At 34.7% G+C, this 22418-nt stretch overlaps 2 protein-coding genes across 3 annotated transcripts; one reads left to right on the top strand and one right to left on the bottom strand.

The window, feature by feature from the left end:
• Positions 1–3118: 3118 nt before the first annotated feature.
• On the bottom strand, positions 3119–11036 carry LOC123699267 (protein C1orf43 homolog). Its single transcript, XM_045646188.1, has 6 exons — positions 10981–11036; positions 10697–10929; positions 10290–10443; positions 6931–7150; positions 4429–4558; positions 3119–4005 (listed from the first exon to the last, which is right to left on the bottom strand). The coding sequence occupies exons 2-6, from the start codon at positions 10853–10855 to the stop codon at positions 3901–3903; spliced, it is 768 nt and encodes a 255-aa protein (XP_045502144.1). The 5' UTR covers positions 10856–10929; positions 10981–11036; the 3' UTR covers positions 3119–3900.
• Positions 11037–13281: 2245 nt separating this feature from the next.
• LOC123699256 (piggyBac transposable element-derived protein 4-like) lies at positions 13282–20084 on the top strand. 2 transcript variants are annotated; one of them, XR_006752507.1, is made up of 9 exons: positions 13282–13421; positions 13607–13689; positions 14014–14124; positions 14222–14342; positions 15015–15196; positions 15814–15864; positions 16189–18056; positions 18221–18281; positions 18729–20084. XR_006752507.1 is itself a non-coding variant. In XM_045646174.1 (8 exons), exons 1-7 carry the CDS (start codon positions 13417–13419, stop codon positions 18054–18056), a joined length of 2421 nt encoding a protein of 806 aa, XP_045502130.1. In that variant the 5' UTR covers positions 13282–13416; the 3' UTR covers positions 18729–20084. The 2 variants fall into 2 exon arrangements, 1 of the variants encoding a protein (XP_045502130.1); XM_045646174.1 differs by lacking the exon at positions 18221–18281.
• The last annotated feature ends 2334 nt before the right edge of the window (positions 20085–22418 follow it).

Below are 22418 nucleotides of genomic sequence, written 5' to 3'. Positions count from 1 at the left end.
CGCGCGGCACCTAAATTTCCTCAATACAAAATGTTCTGTCTCTTCGTTTCTCTACTCTTATTTGTTTCCTCTACTTATTTTGTAAGTAATTTGATCAATAGCACGTCCCAATCCATCATTTTATTCACGAATGTACACGTGTAGTGTCTACAAAATAGGAAAAAGAATGACGATGATGTGTGACTGTCGAGTATAAACAGCCATATGTGCGCCGGCCCTAATCGCAATTTTTTTTTTTATAATATTCCTTAAAGTACGGGGATGGTTCTTATGAAGAGAAAACGTAAACTCGGGCTAAGCCCGAGGACGGCTAGTGATAGGTATGTGTTTAAATGTTTAAAATTTATTTTATATTAGTTATGATAAAAATAATTATTAGTTTGTTGTTATCCATGGAATTTGTAAGCGGCAAACTCAAACATTTATTTATTCAATATTATGACCTCTTCTAGACGCACTTTTGAATCGTCATTACATATTTATTAACATTTACCACCGATTCGGAAAGCAATATTTATGGAGAAGAACCGCACTGTGAAATCCTGAAATGAGTTTGAATTTGTGATTGCTTAATCTATATAAACTGTACAATATTTATTTATAACTAGATTTCCACCCAAGTCGTTTTCAAAGAATAACCCGAAAAGTTCCCGTGTGTGCCAATATAATAATCATGTATTAAAATGTAATTAACTGTATCTAGTCTCTGATAGTGTTAAGTGTAATAGGATCTGTGTTAGATGAAATAAAAAAAATAATATATTTTATAGTCGAGCCAATTTAATAGGCAACATTTGACGTCTATCAATTTTATCTTCGAAGAGAGGTAACCGGCTTAAAAACATCGATTAAAGTGAATTAATCGATAAGGATTTGAAACATTTGTCAATCGAATTTATTAATTTATGATGATTTTTATTCACAAGTAATCAATGCATTCGATTCTAGATGTCAGATTTCGATTTTTAGAGTAACGTCTCTGGTATTTAAAAAGAAAAAAGGTTTATTGACACAAAATTGTAGCGACGTCAGTTGTTCAATTCAGAAATTGTTTATTATGTTTAGAATGGTTTATCAGTAAAATGAAATCTTAAAATTACTTGTATCGGTCATTATTATTATAAATATTTAGTCGTAATTGAAAAAAGTTAAGCAAATGTGCAGTTTTAACAAAACGAAATATCATGTTATTCTATGTCGTCGTTACTAGGTTACGTTGTTGAATTTTGTTGAACTGTCAAATGTTGCCTATTAAAATGGCTCTACTATAATTGTTTTATTTATAACACACCTACTTAATACATACTTTTTCATTACAACAAAATGGAAAATGTACAAAATTATGTTCTTTCATTATATTTTACAAAAACAGAAGAAGAAAACAGGTACATATTTGGTTAATTAAATAATAGCAATAGCATCAAATCAACCATGTGGTCACAATTTTTGTCAGTTTATAATCTCACAAAATATACAAATAAATAGTTTTTAAAATTCTGACAATTAATACTAAACAGTTTTTACTGACTATAGCATATCAAAGGATCACTTTTGTTTTACACTATACAGGGTGTCCCATTGTTGTTATTCTAAGCTCAAAAAAGGTTATAGTTTTGCATACACTAAGTACGTAAAAAATACTTATAAAATTCCAAAGGCATTTTTTTGTCAAATATGTAGTATGTGTAGTGTGTACACTCCTAACAAGCCACGCGCCCAACTCAGCCACCAGCACGTGAGCTATCGTTTAAGATTATGTTTTCATAGAGAAAATGCTCACATTAGAGAAGTGGTATATGCCGGCTGCGCGAAAATTTTTTGATGTAATTTTGTTAAGTATTTTTACGTAATCAGTATATGCAAAACTACAAGTCCCTTCGCGCTTAGTATAGCAATAGTGGGACACCCTGTATACGCAGTAATATACAAAAGGGGTAGAATACATAGCATACATTATTATTCTACATCTAGATATGAAAAACCATTCTAGGGTACTAAAAATATTTACACATAACATTTGTCATACAGATATTCAAGTATATACAATACATATTATAGTCGAGCCAATTTAATAGGCAACATTTGACGTCTATCAATTTTATCTTCGAAGAGAGGTAACCTGCTTAAAAACATCGATTAAAGTGTATTAATCGATACGGATTTGAAACATTTGTCAATCGAATTTATTAATTTATGATGATTTTTATTCACAAGTAATCAATGCATTCGATTCTAGATGTCAGATTTCGATTTTTAGAGTAACGTCTCTAGTATTTAAAAAGAAAAAAGGTTTATTGACACAAAATTGTAGCGACGTCAGTTCTTCAATTCAGAAATTGTTTATTATGTTTAGGATGGTTTATCAGTGAAATGAAATCTTAAAATAACTTCTATCGGTCATTATTATTATAAATATGTAATCGTAATTGAAAAAAGTTAAGCAAATGTGCAGTTCTAACAAAACGAAATATCATGTTATTCTATGTCGTCGTTACTAGGTTACGTTGTTGAATTTTGTTGAACTGTCAAATGTTGCCTATTAAAATGGCTCTACTATACATATTTTAATACATTTCATTTATGTTTTCCACAATTTTTTAAATTTTTTATATTCTTAATCGTTTTGAATTAATGTGAATACATTAACAGGACTACCCTTCTAAGTATCAATTGATAATAAACATAGAATCCTTACTACAATGGTTTATTTTGCCCAAAAAACATAGAGCTAGAGCAAGAGCATTCTATCGTGAACTTTTATTGTAGACGAAAACTCGTATTCAGTGTTTTTAAGTATTAGAACATTGCATAGAATCTTTTCGAATGCTCTAAGAACAACGAAAGAATGCTCTATGCCTGTTTACACTAAAATAATTTGACTTAGAAGTGTTAGAATGAGCTCTAGCTCTATTTAGCTCATTTGATCCAAATGCTCCGAAATATTATTACAATCCATACTATATTAATATGTATTATAAATGCGAAAGTAACTCAGTCTGTGTGTCTGTTACTCAATCACGCCTTAATTACTGAACCAATTTGCATGAAATTTGGTATAGATATTTTGATACCCAAGAAAGGACATAGGCTACTTTTTACCCCGGGACATAGGATAGGTTTCATCACGGAAATCCCACGGGAACAGGAACTATGCGGGTTTTTCTTTGACTGCGCGGGCGATGCCGCGGGTGGAAAGCTGGTATATAATATGTGATCATGTGTTTGTATGTCTTTTTCACATCATATCACTGCGATTTTATGATAGTTAAATGGCTAGAGACTGATACTACTTTTATCACGGTAAATCTCAATGCCATGTGAAGAAACATTACAATGTGTTTTTTAATTACTTCGAAACTTAAAAATATCGACAGATGGCGCTATATTAAAGATGTCACAAGTATGACGATTAACTTTTTCTTTTGACCACGCTAGCAAAGACGCGGGCGGAAAGCTAGGAAGAGTATAAGTATTATAATTATTATAATTATTGTTATACATTATTAGCTCCTTAATACTTCTTTATAACAACATGAATCTACTTCTACTACTGTATCTTTATAATAACTATTCATAATTTCATAGGAAAAAATATTGAGAAAAATTTACTATATCAGATCTTATGCTATAAAACAAATTTCTATATTATGCCAACTACCTATATAATCTCCATACCTTACCACATACATTTTCACCTACACAATTTCATTTTTCACTATCATTACCATAGTATCACTGCCGTTTGTGTCACTTTATCACTACCCTTGTCACTTTATCACTACCTGTAACTTTACTACTACCAGTCACTTTATCACTAACTGTCACTTCACTACTATCACTTCACCACCATCTCTTCGCCCCGCCCTACAGAGTCTGCGCGTCCCTGCGGGCGCTCCGCCCTCAGACAGCAGTCTCATCGGCTGGGGGCTTCACTACAGGCTCGGTGGGGCTTTTCACTGGGACTCTGATGATTTCGTCTTCTAGTTTTGAGTCGACTGGCATGTTCTGAAAGAGTTTGTTAGTTAAATAAATTGGTGTATTTGAAAAATATTACAAAAAAAATATTATTTTGTTGTGTTAAATTGTTAAATATAAACCTAAAGAGTTTTAACGCGCTTAACTCTGGAATATTGGTTGGATAAAAAATTTCAAAGAATAGAAATACATATACAATGTATGCCATAAAACGAAAAATATTAAATTCATTTTGGTAAAGAATTTTTGAATTTAGTTCTTTACCGTTGGCTATGTAGCGATACCTCGCTCTGAGTCGCGCAAACGAAATGCTTTCGCTACAGATTAATACACAACATATTATTTTTCTGTATTTCGGTGCTTCTATATAAAGTCTAGTTTAGAAATGTTTGAGTTTGAGAATCCTCCCATTATCGATGGAGGACTTCCACCTTCCTTCGTCCATATACTGACCTCTAGCGCAGTGTAGTGGTTGGCGCTGGGCAGCGTGGTGCGCAGGCGCGCGGGGTCGAGCAGGCGCGGGCGGCGCTGCGGGCTCGCGCCCACCCCGCCCACGCACCCCACGCTCTTTAGCAGCCGAGCGCTGGTTACACACAATCATATTTCAATTTTGACCGCCTCCTTGATACAATGGTTGACGCGTGAGCACCGAGGGGTCCTGGGTTCGATTCCCGGTGGTGACGAAGAAAAAAAAATTTGTGGTAGGACACATAATGTTGATCACCTACTTGTCCCTAAAGAAATCGATCAGTGTAACAGACGTATAATGCATCTACCTCTTACCCCACTTGGGCACGTGCTTTGTAATTGACCAATTTTAAAAGAATAGAAAAAAAAATACGTGTGACACTCGAGGACTGCCGCGGTAAACCAATTGCATAGCAATACATCGCTGCGCCGGTTGAAGTGGGGGGTGTTAGGTCTTTTCGTTACGGAATTTTTACATTCGGTCGCCGCGTTCAAAGTCTGAGATAAAAGCTATGCAATAGCTTAAAAATATCTTGCTGGAACTGCCGAAGACGCGAGTCAGAATAAAATCATGATCAATCATAATTGTTTTCTTTAAAAAGAAAGAATAAATTATAATAAAGGGGCTCTGCTATAACATTATTAAAATAATGTCAATGTGCTAGATGGATTTGATATGGTACTATTAGGTTTTATACCTTTCTAGCAAGATATTATACTTTAATTTTGTTTATTGTAGAAATACCTTAAAGTGGACTCAGTTAAGTAGAGATTAACATTATTTTACATTGCTTAATAAAATAAAAAAAATATTGTTCTTCACATAATTATATGAGCAGTTAAGAGGGCTTATTCAATTTAACGCAAGTCAAAATCTCCGCGATCTATTACGATAGATCGCGGCTTGCGCTATCCTTTTACTATGAACAGCATAAGTCCACAGGAGAGCGCCGAGCAACATGTCCTCTCTCTGGAAAGGCTCGCTGCCGACTGATTTTAATCGGGTCGCGCGCAGTGTTTTATAGTACTTTAAAAAAAATTGTAGAAAAATAATAGAGGTACCTTAGTTGATTTTTTAAATTTTATCTTATAAGTAAGACGTTCTTTTATTGCAATATGTAAAAATTATATTAAACTAAGTCAAATATCTTGGTGAAAATAATCATTTTGTCGACTATAATTTCTAAAAAAATTCACATTGTTCGGATTTTAATTTCGTAAGTTAGGAGTCCAAAATAAAAAAATCTTTTAACTAACTATTTTAATAAGGATTTTTGCAGTTAGTTAAAAAAAATTGTGTGTTAGATCTGTCAGCGATTTCAGATATTTTTAGCTTCGAAATTGACACTAAAAGCGAAATCAAGTAATCATCGGCTCAGTTATCTTGATGGTATTCACAAATACTGTATTAATTGAAAAAAACTCTTAACTAACTATATAGACAATAAAATTTCCTAAAATTATTAGTAATTCATATGTTTGTAAGATAAGTGGTTGATGGACAATCTGGTTTGAAAAATCACATATTTGAGCCAAACAGCGCACGGACCGCGTACACGGCCTTAAGTAACTTCTTATGGTTTTGTTATAAAAAGCCAATTATGATGTTTTTTTGTATATACCTTCTTAATATATAAAGATTATTAGATTGTTTCTTGGATAAAATATATATTCTTTAATGAGGAAATAAGTGATGTTTTCATTTACGTCACTTACCTATGCTCTTTTTAAAAGTGATTTTATTTTTTATAGCATTACAATACAAACCAAAGGCATTTGTCCAATATACAAGTATATTAGTTAATATCAACCACACTGTATTAAGTACATATTTTATAACCAAGCTTGAAAAAGCTTGTTACCAAGTAAGTACCTATGTAAATACTATCATATAAATTAAACTTTTTTTTTTTAGTGGGGAAATCTTCCAAAGATACCCACGGCCCCCGGGGAAGAAGGTGAGGGTTATTAAACTTGCTAGTTTATCCTTCAACGGCTTTAACAAACTATGTAAAACTTAAAGAATTACTATTGGTGAAAACAGAATGAAAATTGGTGCAATATTTCTTGTTTTTATCTTAAATAGACAGACAGATGCAATGGAAGACTATTTTATAATATGTACTAGCTTTACGCCCGCGGTTTCGCGCCCGCGTTTCCAAAAGAAAAACCCGCATAGTTCCCGTTCCCGTGGGATTTCCGGGATAAAACCTATCCTATGTGCTAATCCAAGTTACCCTATATATGTGTCCTAAATTTCATTGTAAACGGTTCAGTAGTATTTGCGTGACAAACACACACATACACACACACATCCTCAAAAACTTTCGCATTTATAATATTATATTAGCTTAGTATATTAGTATTAGTAGTAGGATATGTATTACACAGGAATCATCAATATAACAGTTTACAAGTACATTGTACATATTGTACAGTTCTACATGAAGTAGATCTACCCATACTTACGTATCTACCCATACTTACGCATCCAACAACTTCAAGAGCAACCTATTATACGCCCTATACTCCTCCTCCCCAAACTCAGCGGGATGGTGTCTGGCCGACTCGTAGGCATCGCAGAACTGGTGTATGAGCTTCTGGCCGCGGCCGTCGAGGGGTGCCGCGAGACACGCTAGCAGAAACGCGCGGAGGGACTCGCGCGGGTGCCGACGGAGGTTTGTGTCCTGGCAGGCAATTTCTTCCTCTGTTCACGGATAAATCAATTGCTGATTGTTTTGTTAAGTGCAAGATTTATTTTTCTACTAGATAGTAGATTCACTATTAGTACGAGATTCGGCTGCAGGATTAGTGCGTTCATCGGTTTTTTGCTGAAAACCGAATTTTTATGTATATTTATAATTAGGAGAATATATATCGACTAGGTTGCCAGTCAAAATTTGGCCGCAAGCATGTTTAATTAAAATTTTTCTAATCGATTTTTGGGAAAAAAATTCGTTCACTTGTTTTTTGAATAAAATGTAGTCTACATCACGGCAAATGATATAAAGATTCAAAAAAATCACGGTTGCCGCTTTTCACCTGGCCGCAACATCTTGGCAGCCTGGTGCAAACAGGTATGATTTCGATTCATTTTTACGTTCATAACGTACATTTATGAATCATATATCAAATTAAAGCTAATTTTTTTCTATTTATTATCATATATGGTTGCCTAATTAAATCCAGCCGCAAATAAGGGTTGCCGGCTGTTAAAAATTATAAATATTTACGCCTATTAGTACACCGACGCATTCGCGTGCGGCAGCGAAACAACTAGAAAAAGAGAGGATCGGCTGTTAATTATATTAAATCAATATTACTTTTTAAATTTGTCATTTTGAAAAGGACTACATATTTTCTTTCACTCAACCTTAAATATTCAACATCTTTAACAGCCGGCAACCCTTATTTGCGGCCGGATTTAATTAGGCAACCATATATGATAATAAATAGAAAAAAATAAGCTTTAATTTGATATATGATTCATAAATGTACGTTATGAACGTAAAAATGAATCGAAATCATACCTGTTTGCACCAGGCTGCCAAGATGTTGCGGCCAGGTGAAAAGCGGCAACCGTGATTTTTTTGAATCTTTATATCATTTGCCGTGATGTAGACTACATTTTATTCAAAAAAAAATGTGAACGAATTTTTTTCCCAAAAATCGATTAGAAAAATTTTAATTAAACATGCTTGCGGCCAAATTTTGACTGGCAACCTAATCGATATATATTCTCCTAATTATAAATATACATAAAAAGAATGCGTCGGTGTACTAATAGGCGTAAATATTTATAATTTTTAACAGCCGGCAACCCTTATTTGCGGCCGGATTTAATTAGGCAACCATATATGATAATAAATAGAAAAAAATTAGCTTTAATTTGATATATGATTCATAAATGTACGTTATGAACGTAAAAATGAATCGAAATCATACCTGTTTGCACCAGGCTGCCAAGATGTTGCGGCCAGGTGAAAAGCGGCAACCGTGATTTTTTTGAATCTTTATATCATTTGCCGTGATTTAGACTACATTTTATTCAAAAAAAAATGTGAACGAATTTTTTTCCCAAAAATCGATTAGAAAAATTTTAATTAAACATGCTTGCGGCCAAATTTTGACTGGCAACCTAGTCGATATATATTCTCCTAATTATAAATATACATAAAAATTCGGTTTTCAGCAAAAAACCGATGAACGCACTAATCCTGCAGCCGGATCTTAGACTATATATTGCACACAATTTGTAATTGTCTATGCATATTGGTAATTTTGAAAAATATCTTTAGTTTTTTTTTAGTTGGTTGCAATTGCGACAAGTAAAAATAAAATTGATTCTTTGATAAATCTATATAATATCCAGCTGTATATAATATGTAGGTAAAGTATACAGGGTGTAATCGTTAAGTGTGCACAGGCGATTATTCTGTAACTATTACAGATATAAAAAAAAAAACTTTAAACTGATATTAAAAGTACTATACCTAATGAGTAAAATGACAATAATAACTTTTTTTAATTAAAACGAGAAATATCGAAAAATGTTACATGAAACGCTCCCATACATTTTATTTCCCATACATTTTGTATGCAAAGCAAATGTTCGAAATGACATCCTTGATTTGAAATACGATTGTATTCCACATCAAGCTTTATTAATAATCTCTAAATGCACTTTCATTAAAATTTGTGAAGTAATTAAAGCACAAAAGCAAATAAAAAAGCAAAACCCTTCATATAAAATGTTCGGAATAGTCATATTTCATACAAAGTGTATGGGAGCGTTTCATGTAACATTTTTCGATATTTCTCTTTTTATTTTTTAAAGTTATAATTGTCATTTTACTCATTAAGTATAGTACTTTCAATATCAGTTTAAAGTTTTTTTTTTTGATATCTGTAAGGCTTTCTTGACTGCTCCGGCGCTGCAGAACGTGGCGCTTGCCCCCGTGTACCTCGTTGCAGGCAGGAGTCTTCACTCGCCTTCGTAGCTTCGGCTTTTTGTTCGCCTTCGGCGACCATCCTCAGCCACTCCAGCTCGCTTGACTCTGCCTGCTCCTCAGCAGGGCGCCACGCTCCTCCGCGCCTCCGACTTTTTTAATACACTCTAGTGTATGACAGACAAGTACCACGTGGATTCGGGGTGGACAGATTCGGTTCCGTTACTAAGAATTTGTGTGCAATAAACATACAATAATTTTTTTTTTTAATAATTATTTATTCAAATCTTGTATGTACATGTTTGATACAATTTACAAGGGTAATGAATGGATCCATTTTATTTTTTTCCACCCAGCGTCTCCACATATTATAATATTCTTGTATAATATCATCGAATTTTGGGTGGTTTTAGTTATCTTTTTAAAAAATCTTTTTACAACACACCACTGGGACTCAATTCTTTGAGTATGAGTTCCATCAGGGGCAACTAATGGGTTGTCTGGATCTGAGTGATTAACTTTTTTATGAACATACCAATGTTGCCCCAATCATATACCTACTACTCGCCAATAATTCTTATGAATTGTTGTCCCTCAGCAACATGCTTTTGAATGAACTATGAATGAACTATGGTTTTGAATGTACATTTTGACATTTGTTATCTCTTTCAAACACAATTCTTGTAGTTTTGTCAATGTAACTCAAACATTTTTGAACATAACCTCAAAGATTAAAATTAAGATTTCTCTGTAATTATACGTTTCCGCACGAAAAGCCGCTAATGTATGTTTCAGGGCATTATTATAGATGGGAAAAAATTAAAATCACGCCGAAATTTGTGCCGCAAATTTCTAAAGTCAACCCAAAATCAATATACTATAAATAAATATGTTTACCCAAAAGTTTAACATCATCCACTGCTCGGAATCTATAGTGATACGGCTGTTGGGGCTCCAATATATAATGTGAAGGTTCTGCACATAGCAACCGGGGCTCATACATTATCCGAGGCACTGCTTCTATTCTACGCTCTATTTCTTTCTTCAAACACTGCAAAGTAGAAGTGTAAAAATTTAAAGAATATTCACTTTATCGGATTACTTTTATTAGATTTAAGATTGTGTTTTTGAGTAACTTCAATAGGCGCGCTGAGAGTAAAATCTCAAGGTCGAGTCATGTCAATACCGTCACGTCATGGAGTAAGGCGACGATTTTAATCTTTGAATCTTGCCAAGATATTTCACTTCTGACACGTGTGCTCGGCACACACGCAATTTTTTTTATAGCACATATCTATACTTACTTTTTTAGCATCAGCTCCAATAGGCACATGGGGACCCCTCCTCGATCGGAGTGCAAACCTTGTAATTTGCCTCTTAGCAAATATAAACAGTATCACAAACGTAAGAACACCACCACTTATAATAAATATGATATTTAATATACTCGTAAAGTCATGCATGATTACAATAATTATGAAAAATCGATTGAAATAGTTAAACTAAGATTGGAATTTGGAAATTTGGAACTATTCACCACAGAGCAAGTAATCTATTCACAGCACAGAGCAAGTAATATAGGATTCACAGGAACTATTTGTGAATTATTGTGATGCAGTTGATGCACAGAATACTTGACAGTTGACATGTACAGTTTGACAGTCCGTGGCATATGAATAGATAATAAATAGTGAGTTGCCACTTTAAAAAGAAGAAGAAGATAATAAAATATACAGAGAGCCGGTGGCACACACATGGAAATATATACCGTGTTTTCCAATTACAGCACTAGAGCGCATTATGCGGTCTAAGGCCGCGTTTCCACCTGCAAGAAATGTCCGACAGTCTGTCTGACAGCAACTTGCAAGTCTTCTTGCAGGTGGAAACGCGGAATTAAACTTGCAAGTTGCTGTCAGACAGACTGTTGGACATTTCTCGCGGAAGTTTTCTTGCAGGTGGACAGGCGGCCTAATGCTTAACGTTGAATGTTCCAACTAGAGATGTAACGATACATGATTTTGCCGATACGATACCGATACCGATATTTGTAATCAAATATCGGCGATACTGATACCGATATCGATATCGATGGCTTGGTAGAAAAATAAATAGTGAATTATGCATAAAAGTTACCAGCATTACCAGAGACTCAAGTCACTCAACTGTAATCATATTCTTTTAAATAACAATGCCATATCAAAAAACAAGAAAACCTTTTATTTTAGTTTTTTGTATTTTGCAAAGTCAGTTAAACTTTAAGTTATACACATACAATCAGTTCCTTACAAAAGTTTACTATTGGTAGAGTTTTTCAAAAAACAAAGAGGGCACGCGCGGGCGGCCTCCCGCATCGTTCGTTGGGCGCGGTTTTTTGAATTGTTTGATATCGGTATCGGTTGTTTTATAATCGGCGATACCGATATATCGGCTTGCCGATTATATCGGCCGATATATCGGTATCGGTATCGTTACATCCCTAGTTCCAACTACAGCAACGCTTCGCACAATCGAACAATCGATTTATCGTTAGTAATTATTAATTGTTGGAAAAAAATTTAAAGCTTTCGTTTCATTGAAGTTTTTTCGAAAAAATCAAAGTTAATTCAAATTGTGTTAAAAAAATAAATATAAGTATGGATGAAGGTACAAACATTGAAAAAAATGTCAATGAAATAATCAAAATCCAAATTACTTAAAATAACCGTAAATAGTTTTCAACGAATTATTATGTATACCACTTTATTTACACATTAATGTGGTTATTGCTAACTCTATGAATATTTTTTTTTCAACACTGAACTTTAGCGCAACCTGCTGGTGCGTTTCACGTTCCTATTAACGTGCTGGCCACGGACAATTCGCTATAGCGAAAATTCGCGCGGCGCGACCGGCGCGGCGGCTTGCGAATGATTCAAATGTATGGAAATGTACGGCATGCCACGCGCAGTGGCGACCAGCGAGACGACCGGCGAATTTCCCCGAGCGAATCGCGCGGCACGACTAGCGATCGAAACAAATGTATGAGTTATTACGGCGCAGGCCACGGAGTCGAGCGGCAGACGCGGCGACTACTGCCGGACCGAACTTAATTTAAAATAGTTTGTTTTTTTTTTCGCGAAAATGGAGACGGAAGCTTTTATTGCAGAAATTCTAGCTAGACCAGCTATTTGGAAGTCTAGCCACCCGCAACATAAGTTTAAAAATGTTGTGAAAAAAATCTGTGTGCTGCCTATATTTTTCATATTTTTGGTGGAATTCTCCGTCTGTAACACGATTTCTATTTAATTCGTGTACTCCACTATATCTTCCAAACATTAAATCTTGAGCAAAAAAGCTCTGCTACTCTCCAAACTAACGTCGAGCTAACTTTCATAAAGCCATCTCGTCTCCTCATCTACACTGGTCGCGGCGGCGAACGCAACTGCCCGTGGCGTGCTTGCCGCGCCGCGCGAATTGCCGCGCAGCCCGCCGCGCCGTCGGTCGCGCCGCCGGTTCCCGTGGCCAAGGTGTAAGCATCAGCATAATTCGGCATTGTGCGCCACTGAGTCGCATTATGTTCTGTAATTGGAAACCACTGGCCCGCCACTTTTACTTATCTATACTATATTTTGTTATCTGTGGCGTTCCGAAACGGAACGCACTTGACCGAATTTTAAATAGATTCGACGCGGACGGTTAAATTTCAATTTTCAAATTTCAATTATTTTCACCTAGTTATTACATAATACGCAAAGAGTAAAGTAATAAAAGTTATAATACCAATATTACTTGTTTATTTTTCTATATTATATACTTGCTCTGTGGATAGTTCCGCTGTGTGTTTTTTTTTGTTTGTAGTGTTGTTATAATTCTACTTAGGCACAAGTAACATGTGACAGTGAGCTCGAATTTCGGAATAACGCCGAATACTGACGTGCCGTCTCTTCGTCTTCGTGTACCTAAATTATTATTTGTAACTAATACTTATTCTGTGTATTACTTGCTGTAGTTTTTACTGTGAGTGAGCAACAACTACTGAAGAAGAATGTCGTAAGTACTTTATTTCATTACAGTGAACATGTAAGCGTTTCATTCTCCTGTAAACAATTTTAACAAAAAATATACCTTCTCGACTATTGTTCGTGAGTAAACTGTTTATTACGATAACGTACCAGAAACTGTCTCTAAGTAGTAGTAAGTAGTTAATAAAATATTCCAACATTCTTATATTTCAGACTCAACACGATTACAAAATACTTGAAACTCAAGGCTCGATCGGATGGCACTAAAGTACCCAAGGACGTTTGTGATAGTAAAGGTTGTACAGATGAGATTTCGGTGTTGGATTTTTGGGTTCAGCTATTTTTTTTCTTGTATAATTTGCAGTTAGTTTAAAAGATATTTTATACAAGTACAAAGTTGTATTTTATCCTAAAATAATGATATTTCAAAACAGGCATGAGCATATAATTATTTTAAGTGTTATCTAGGTATCATAATTTTATTCTAATAATTTTCATCCAGTCTAGTTCGTATTGCACTGTTTTTGCTTAAATGTGCTGTTGATGTGCTGCTGTATAATGTGGTCTCGATTTGATTGCACTAAGACATAAATGTTGTTAAAACAAAAAATTTTTTTTAGATCTATCGAAGAAAGAAACACTCCGTAGAAGTCAGACCAAGGCCAAGGCTATGGCCACGGTTGCAATAAGGGAAGAGGTCCAGGAAACGGTAAAGAAGGAACTGAAGAGCTGTAAGTATCTCTATATCATTAATCACTTACTTTGGCCTTTTTTAGTGTTCGTTGTGTATGTGTTTATTGTGTCTACAATTAATATTTTTTATTGCAGCCCGAAAAGTCTCGCCGAGACTTTCGCCGGCAGATAAAAAAAGGCGGATTTTCTGTAAGCAGCTTAACGAGCTTCAGCGGGTGCGCCTTCCTGATGCACCTCTACGCAAGCGACATTCTTTGTAAATACCGTTTTGATATTTCACATTTATTTGAATGTGCTACAACAAAATGTTATAAGAAAGAAAATACATTTATTCAAACACACATGAATAAAAAATACAATGGAAAAAAATAACAAAATAACATGCAACAAACAAAAACAAAAAATGAAAATTACAATTACAAAAAGAAATATGACTTTTCCGCGTATGTATAAGTATCGACCGTCGTACCGACCATCAGTGCGTACGTCAGTCGCGCTTGTCATATGTATGGAACTTCATAAAACCGTTCATAGCTAGACTGACCATACATAGTGTCATAGTCATACACATTGTTGATGCGTATCGTCAGGACCGACGGTACGCACTGATGGTCGGTCAAGCTCTGCAACCAGCCTTATGTGTGGTTGAATATAATATGTGTATTGGATAGGGGCTCAGGCAATCTGTGGCTTTAGAGACGCAGCACTGATTTTCAGTAGTTCTCATATTGCAACTGACATTTGCAGCGATAGGTGCTACAAAATTATAAATTACTCAACTACTAAATAATAACTTCATACATTTTAATATATACATTCATTACATAAATATTGAATAACATTAAGTATGTATATCTATTCAAAAATGCTATATATGTGTGTACTATACTATATAAGATACTCAAAATTTTTGAATTTTTCGTTTTAGAAAATTTCCTTCTCCTGAAAGGGAGCCATGTGAATTAGTGGCACCACAACCCCTAAGTTCTGGACAAGTTTTTGCGATGCCATCGCAACCTTCCACTTCACAGGACTACCCGCTATCGCAACCTTCGACCTCAAGACAACCTACGCCGCCCTTGATCATATTGCCGCCAGACGTCGATTTTGGTAAATGTTATATTTATTATCTTTATCTATATACCTAATATATAAAAGAAACTCCTGTTTGTTCTAACACTTATAACTCGAGATCTGCTGTACCAATTTCCATATATACTCTTCTTAATTGACCAGTAATTTTTATATGTGTATGTGTAGATTGAAATGTTTTAGTAGATATGGAATAATGTTGCAATTAATTGAAATGGGACTTCATTTTAATATGACGTATATAATAAATGTAGTTGAATTTAATTTCATCTTTCATGTTAATACTAAACGAAACATGATGGACTATTATATTTTTTGACATCTTGCTGTACCATGTTTTAGCAAATAAATATTATTTAATTTTTATGGTATATGTAAGTAAGTGGTGTAATTGTAACATGAAAATTTTTTTAAAGTGAAACTTCTTTATCGGGGTTGGAAAAAAATTTAGTGTAACATTACGCGTGACATTTTTCCGTTACGCGCCATCTTTTTCTTATCCCTACAACGCGTGATTCGACGTATTTCTGTAAAGTTGCATATTATAGTAAATCATTTTTTGAAAAATAAGGTCATAAAGAAGTTTCACTTCTTACGTGTGTACACTAGTATAGGCACATATTTTTTTGTTTTAGTTAACATGGAGGATTTTGACGTTGCTGTTGACATAGACAACGACAGTTTTGGTAAGGCTGCTATAAACTGGGCGAATGTATGTCGTACGCCCCGAAAAAGAGTATACAAAATAATTATTGTAACAACAAGATCACAGACTGATGCTTCTTGTTAAAATACTCTCTTTTGGAATTGGATATTTATTTCGAATCATTGAGTTACTATATACTACGTACTAGAGAGGCCATCACTACTACACTATTTGTAACACTAGTTAGAGTCAATCGTCTCAAATATATATTTTTTTGTTACATTGATTGGTTTCAATTGATAAGTTTATTCATATTTTTTTAATAAGATAAACAATATTTATTTGTTACATTGATTTTTTTCAGATGCCATTACGACGGATATAAACAATATGGACTTTATTTTGGACTCTGACAGTGACGCCGACATGGACGTTAACATTGAAGAATCTGGAGAGCTTCCGACAGACATACAAATAGAGATCGTGACTGACACTGACCTGACTCTACCCCAAGAACAATTTTTACAGGCCGAAGACATCGCTAATGATCAGGCTTTACAACACCTTTTACCTGAAGACTGTTTGAGATTTGATTGGGACAAGGACCGGAGTACGTTCAAAGGTCAACGAGAACAATTTACTGGGACACCTGGACCGACTTTTGAGGTGACAAAAAACTCTACTCCAATCGACATATTTCACAAGATGTTTGACGTTGAGTTTATTGACTTGCTTTGCGAAGAGACCAATCGCTACGCAAGGCAGAAAATTGAGTCTGGCAATTTGTCATCAAGCTCCCGCCAACATCGCTGGACCCCTACAGACCGAGCAGAAATGATTTCGTTTTTGTCTCTGATGATACTTCAAGGATTGTACCCCCTTCCTCGAGAAGAATCTTATTTTTCTTTTAATGGCTTCGGTACGATGCCATATTTCTCAAAAATCATGAGCTATAACAGATATAACCTCCTAAAATCTATGCTACACTTCGTTGACAACAACAAACTGACTGACAAACCGACAAGATCTAAATTGTGCAAAATTCAAACAATTATCGACTATTTTAACCAAAAGTTTTCCAGCTTATATTACCCACGGCAAGAGATAGCGATTGATGAGTCGTTGCTAAAGTGGCACGGAAAGCTAAGTTTTACTCAGAAGATCAATACAAAGGCCGCGCAAGTTGGGATTAAAACTTATGAGCTGTGTGAGTCATCAAGTGGGTATCTCTGGCGGTTTATAGTATACGCTGGAAAGAACAAACCGACGATGACTGACAATGATGACTCTGACGATGATACTGAAACCAGACCTAACCAGACAGAACAAACGGGCCAGACCGAACAGACGAACCAGGCAGACCAGAGAACTGATATGACTGATTTTCAACCGACTAATGCGACATCGAAAATTGTTTTTGATTTAATAGAGCCTCTCCTTCATCGAGGTCACTCGCTAGTAATGGACAATTTTTACAATTGTCCATTGTTAGCACGATGTCTTAAACTTCGTAAAACGGACTGTTACGGGACCCAAAGACTGAACCGGGAATTTATTCCTAGTTCTATAAGGACGCTGACAAAGACTGACTTAAGAGAGGGTGAAGTCATCGCTACCTACTGTTCCGACTTGTCGCTTACAGTATTTCGAGGTGCTAAATTAGTTTGTATGATCTCTACGTACCATTCGCTTCAAATAGGAACCCGAATAAAACATAATAAAATCGCTTACAAACCAAGCGTGGTTCTTGATTATAACAAGCACATGGGCGGTATTGATCGAAAGGATCAATACCTATCTGCTCATCCATTGGAAAGAGTCAGGAGCCGCGTTTGGTATAAAAAGTTGTTTCGACACTTGTTTAGTACTGCTATATTTAATTGCTTTGTTATTTACAACAGCAAACACAAAATAGCTCACCGGCAGTTCCGGACAGTGTTGGCGGAGACTTTACTTAAGACTTACCGACAGATTGACTTAACGACTGAGCGACGAGTGATAACACGGACTAGGACTGTAGGAAAAAAAACCACGCCGCATGCTACGACAACGATGTTGAATCGTCCAGACGTCGAGGGGGACCATTTTCCCATCCACTCCGACGTCAAGCGAGGAAGGTGCTGGTATTGCGCACATGTGCGAAACATAAGCAGTCGCACTGTATGGCAATGTATGGAGTGTCGAGTGAATCTTTGTATTATTGGCTGCTTCCGGGACTACCACAAACAATAGGTTAATAATAATTTTCCTATTGCTCTCTCACATTATTCACATACCTACAGAGACGCACACATACACACATATACGCACACACACACACTCCCTTCCTATACTACCTCTTCAAAACACACATTCATATTAAAATACATAATACTTACAACTTAATATATTTCCAGCTTTCCACCGACGTCTTCGCCCGCGTAGCCAAAGAAAAATCCGCTAGTTCCCGTGGGAAATGTTAGTTTTTTTTTATTATTTAATTATTTAAAATTTGTTATTTAGCCCTATAATCTATAATATCTATAATAATATTATAAAGCTGAAGAGTTTGTTTGTTTGAACGCGCTAATCTCTGGAACTACTGGTCCGATTTGAAAAATTCTTTGTTAGATAGCCCATTTATCGAGGAAGGCTATAGGTATCTGGTATAGGCTATATATCATTACGCCAAGTCCAATAGGAGCGGAGCCAGGCGGATGAAACCGCGAAGCGTAGCTAGTAGTAAATATTACTATTAATGGTTATTCAAATTTAAATATCTTCTCCAATAAACCATATAATATCAATATTTCTCTTTTCTTTACAGTTTAATAGAATATTAGTTTAATAGAATAAAACATAAATAATCTTTCTATAATAAATTCTGGTATAATTATCTCATACATTTTCTTTCATATGTTTCAGCAAATAAAAACTACAACATGCTGACCTGCAAGGCAATTTCTAAGGATACGGAGAACAAATTAAATGATTTAAAAGCTTACACTTAATGATTTAAAAGCTTCACAATTATTATGTGAACAATTCATTCAAGAGCGAGATGACAGGGAAATAGAGATACAGGAAATAATAAAAACGAATTCTCTTCTGAAGGCCGAGCTAGCTGAACCACACATTACATCGATGAACAGCAAAGACAAGTGCAAAGCCCTACAGGACAGCTTCCAGCAGTGCTCTAGTTACCGCGAGAAAGCTCTTAGCCGTATTGCTGAGTTAGAATGCAGCTTAATGGAAGTACAAGACAATCTCAAGCGGCGCTGCAACACATCAATTAGTAGTCTTCATGAGGAATTGGTTGAATGTGGTCAGCTAAGTGGCTATGTAAACTATATAAAAATAATTTTTTACTTTGACAAAGATGAAAGAATACAGTGTATCTGCCATCTGGATATAAGAGAGAACTTGCTACGTTAATAGTGTATAATATTATTAACCAGTCTGGTACATGTTCGGTATCAGTTTATCTAATATATTATACAAACTCAGGTTAAATATTGACCAACAAACTAGCACTAATCTAGATTTAAACTACTATAGAAGACTTAAACTAACTAAGCAGCCTTTTTCCATTGTACATACTACATAACACTATTCAAGGCTTGGCTAGCAAATTATTGGGTTTTGAATTATTTTTAAAACATAATATGTAATAGTATTACATTTCTTCGTGAAACAGAATGGTGCAGGGGCTTAAACAATGTCAGTTGTAAATAAATTAAAAAGTGTTTAATCAGGTCCCATGTGAGTAATTCATGGAGGTTCTGTTATTTTTGTTCACAATAGTGTAAAATGCAAAGAACAAACTGACATTGTTAGCCTTTCTGTAGAACGCACCATTCTGGAGCGTTACATTATTGTTTTCGTATAGAGACCTCCTTCCAGTGACTCTAATATGTTTGAAACAGTCATGGAAGAAATATTGAAGCGTTTAAGTAAAAAAGTAAATAGTATGTGATAATTTTGTAACGCAGCCACACGAAAATATGTTACTGGGAAATAAAACAATTGTGATTGACATATACTGAGTGGCTACCTGGTTTGGCTCCACTTACTGTTTCTCACATTAATTTTTATTATTATTTTTTATTATTATTTTTTATTTTTCTGTACTAATAAGATTGTTACCTATCGTTATTTTAATTGTTTACTTGTTTTTTATTTGTTTGAAATTGTTTGTTATCTGTGTTTTCATTATTAATTTAAATTGTATTGTGTACATTGTATAAGTATTGTGGAGTTAAATAAATGTTTCTTTCTTTCTTTCTTTCTTTCTTTGATTATTACAATTGTGATGTAACAATTTATTCATATTATGTACATTCAAAATAATTGCGATTAATAAATCTGATGTATTTGTTTATAAATATATAATTACACATTTTATGTTATATTGCACTGCTAAATATTTATGTGACACTTTAGAGCCAGCGCGCACGAGCAACTTTGTCTCCGCAACTATTTTGTCTCTCCCATCCATGGGCTAGTATGATAGTGCGCGCACGTAGCGACGCAACTCCCCATACAAATTGATGTGAGAGACAAAATAGTTGCGGAGACAAAGTTTCTCGTGCGCGCAGGCTCTTATTTATGGATGTTCTGAATTGTCAATTATAAAAATTAACTTAAAAAGTATTTATTCGCAATCGAATCAACAGTCTATTAAGAAAATAATGAAAACAAAATATTATACATAGCTTTGATTTAAATTTTATAGATACATATACAATCTATCTACTTAAAATATTGTTTTCTTCTGGGATTTTCATATAGATTTACATCCATTCACAGAAAAGTTTGTGGGCGCCATTATAGAATATTTAAGTACATATGTATAATAAAATGATTACAGAAAAAATATGACCGCGTCGTCCTTTAGCGCTATGTACCGCAAACAAAGCGTGTTTGCAGTATGCTGCCCGCGTCGCCCGACCCCCCGCCAGTTCCCCTCCGTTTCTCTGCACAAGTACATTCGTTGCCATCCTGTAGGAAATATATTATTGTAATACTGTGCTAGTTACTTGATAAAATATGTATATATTATAGGAGATGTTCGTTTGCAAAAATAGCGGACCTAAATCTGACTTCTGATATATATTGTATAGATCCCAGACATCCTATACTCAAACTCAAACTCAAACTCAAACATTTATTTATTCAATTAGACTTCTTCGAGAAGCACTTTTGAAATGTCAATACATATTTTTAACATTTACCACCGATTCGGAAAGCAGTATCTATGGAGAAGAATCGGCAAGAAACTCCATAGTTGCTCTTTTAAATCATTTCAGTATTACAATTTAATTTTACAAAATATGTAAGTAACTGTACGTATATATCATAATATGCCAAAGAACTGTCCTGTGGTTTTTACGCGACAACCCTCCATGGGTTTTTATCTTCCATATATTCCTTAATGCTGTAATAGGCTCTCTGAACTAATACGTTTTTTACATAATTTTTAAATTTAGCACTACTAAACTCTTTAATACTATGAGGAATTCTGTTGTAAAAAAGTATACCTTGGCCCATAAATGAATTTTTAACTTTAGCTAACCGGTAAAATGGCATTTCAATTTTATTTCGGTTCCTTGTGCCATAACGGTGTCTATCTCCTACTCTTGTGTGTAAGTCTGCGTTTTTGTGTACATATAAAATATTATTAAATATATACTGTGATGGTACTGTGAGGATACCAGTATTCTTAAAGAGATCTCTTAGTGAGTCCCTAGCACGTAAATTATATATAGAGCGTATGGCTCTTTTCTGTAATATAAATATAGTTTCTATATCTGCAGCCCTGCCCCATAGCAGAATTCCATAGGACATAATGCTATGAAAGTAGCTAAATATATAGTATAAAATAATAATAGACAGATGTTGCCAACCAGTTTTGTGGTCCCCCTCCCCCCACCCCGGTAATTAAATATGGCATACAAAGAAAAAAATAAAAATTTCCAAAACATGTCGTGTGTGGTATCAATTGAAAGAGCTTATTGATTAGATCACGAATATATAGCATACTATAACATTTCTTACACTTTCTCTAAGATTTTTTAGAAAATTTACGAAAATGCTCCATTTTTGAGTTAACTTTAAACCACTATAGATTGAAAACTCATGAATATATTTTTTAAATTATTATTTTAAATAATTAACAATAGTCCATTGTTTACGATTCAATAGTTTGTAATAAGTGAGCTATATGTATGTGGTGGATTTGATGACCCCACAAAATGTTTTAAATTGCAAGGCGCATCTTTCACTGAAGTTACCGATTTGAAATCTAATCACACAGAGGATCTTATCAAGAATGTTCTGCCATATTGCAGAGATAGTTATTCTAAGCCCTGACACCGATATTTTTGTATTTGGCCTTTATTTCTGGCATAAACTTGAAAATATACTCGCCATCTTTGAATGCTCCCCCACTCCCCCATGCAACTATTTCACTGTACGAACTATTGAATCGTAAACAATGGACTATTGTTAATTATTTAAAAAATATATTCATGAGTTTTCAATCTATAGTGGTTTAAAGTTAGCTCAAAAATGGAGCATTTTCGTAAATTTTCTAAAAAATCTTAGAGAAAGTGT

Source organism: Colias croceus, chromosome 17 (genome assembly GCF_905220415.1).
Source record: "Colias croceus chromosome 17, ilColCroc2.1".
Taxonomy (NCBI): Eukaryota; Metazoa; Arthropoda; class Insecta; order Lepidoptera; family Pieridae; genus Colias; species Colias croceus.
The sequence above is the reverse complement of the archived record's forward strand: the minus strand, read 5'-3'. Positions and strand labels throughout refer to the sequence as shown.

Excerpts from the sequence above, each read along its gene's own strand:
- LOC123699267 (XM_045646188.1), bottom strand. The coding sequence starts at position 10,855 with ATGCATGACTTTACGAGTATATTAAATATCATATTTATTATAAGTGGT. Across the intron at positions 10,444-10,696 it reads TTGGAGCTGATGCTAAAAAA|TGTTTGAAGAAAGAAATAGA; the intron begins GTAAGTATAGAT and ends TCTACTTTGCAG. Across the intron at positions 7,151-10,289 it reads GGATGATGTTAAACTTTTGG|AGGAAGAAATTGCCTGCCAG; the intron begins GTAAACATATTT and ends ATCCGTGAACAG.
- LOC123699256 (XM_045646174.1), top strand. Across the intron at positions 14,125-14,221 it reads AAAGAAGGAACTGAAGAGCT|CCCGAAAAGTCTCGCCGAGA; the intron begins GTAAGTATCTCT and ends TTTTTATTGCAG. Across the intron at positions 15,197-15,813 it reads GCCGCCAGACGTCGATTTTG|TTAACATGGAGGATTTTGAC; the intron begins GTAAATGTTATA and ends TTTTTGTTTTAG.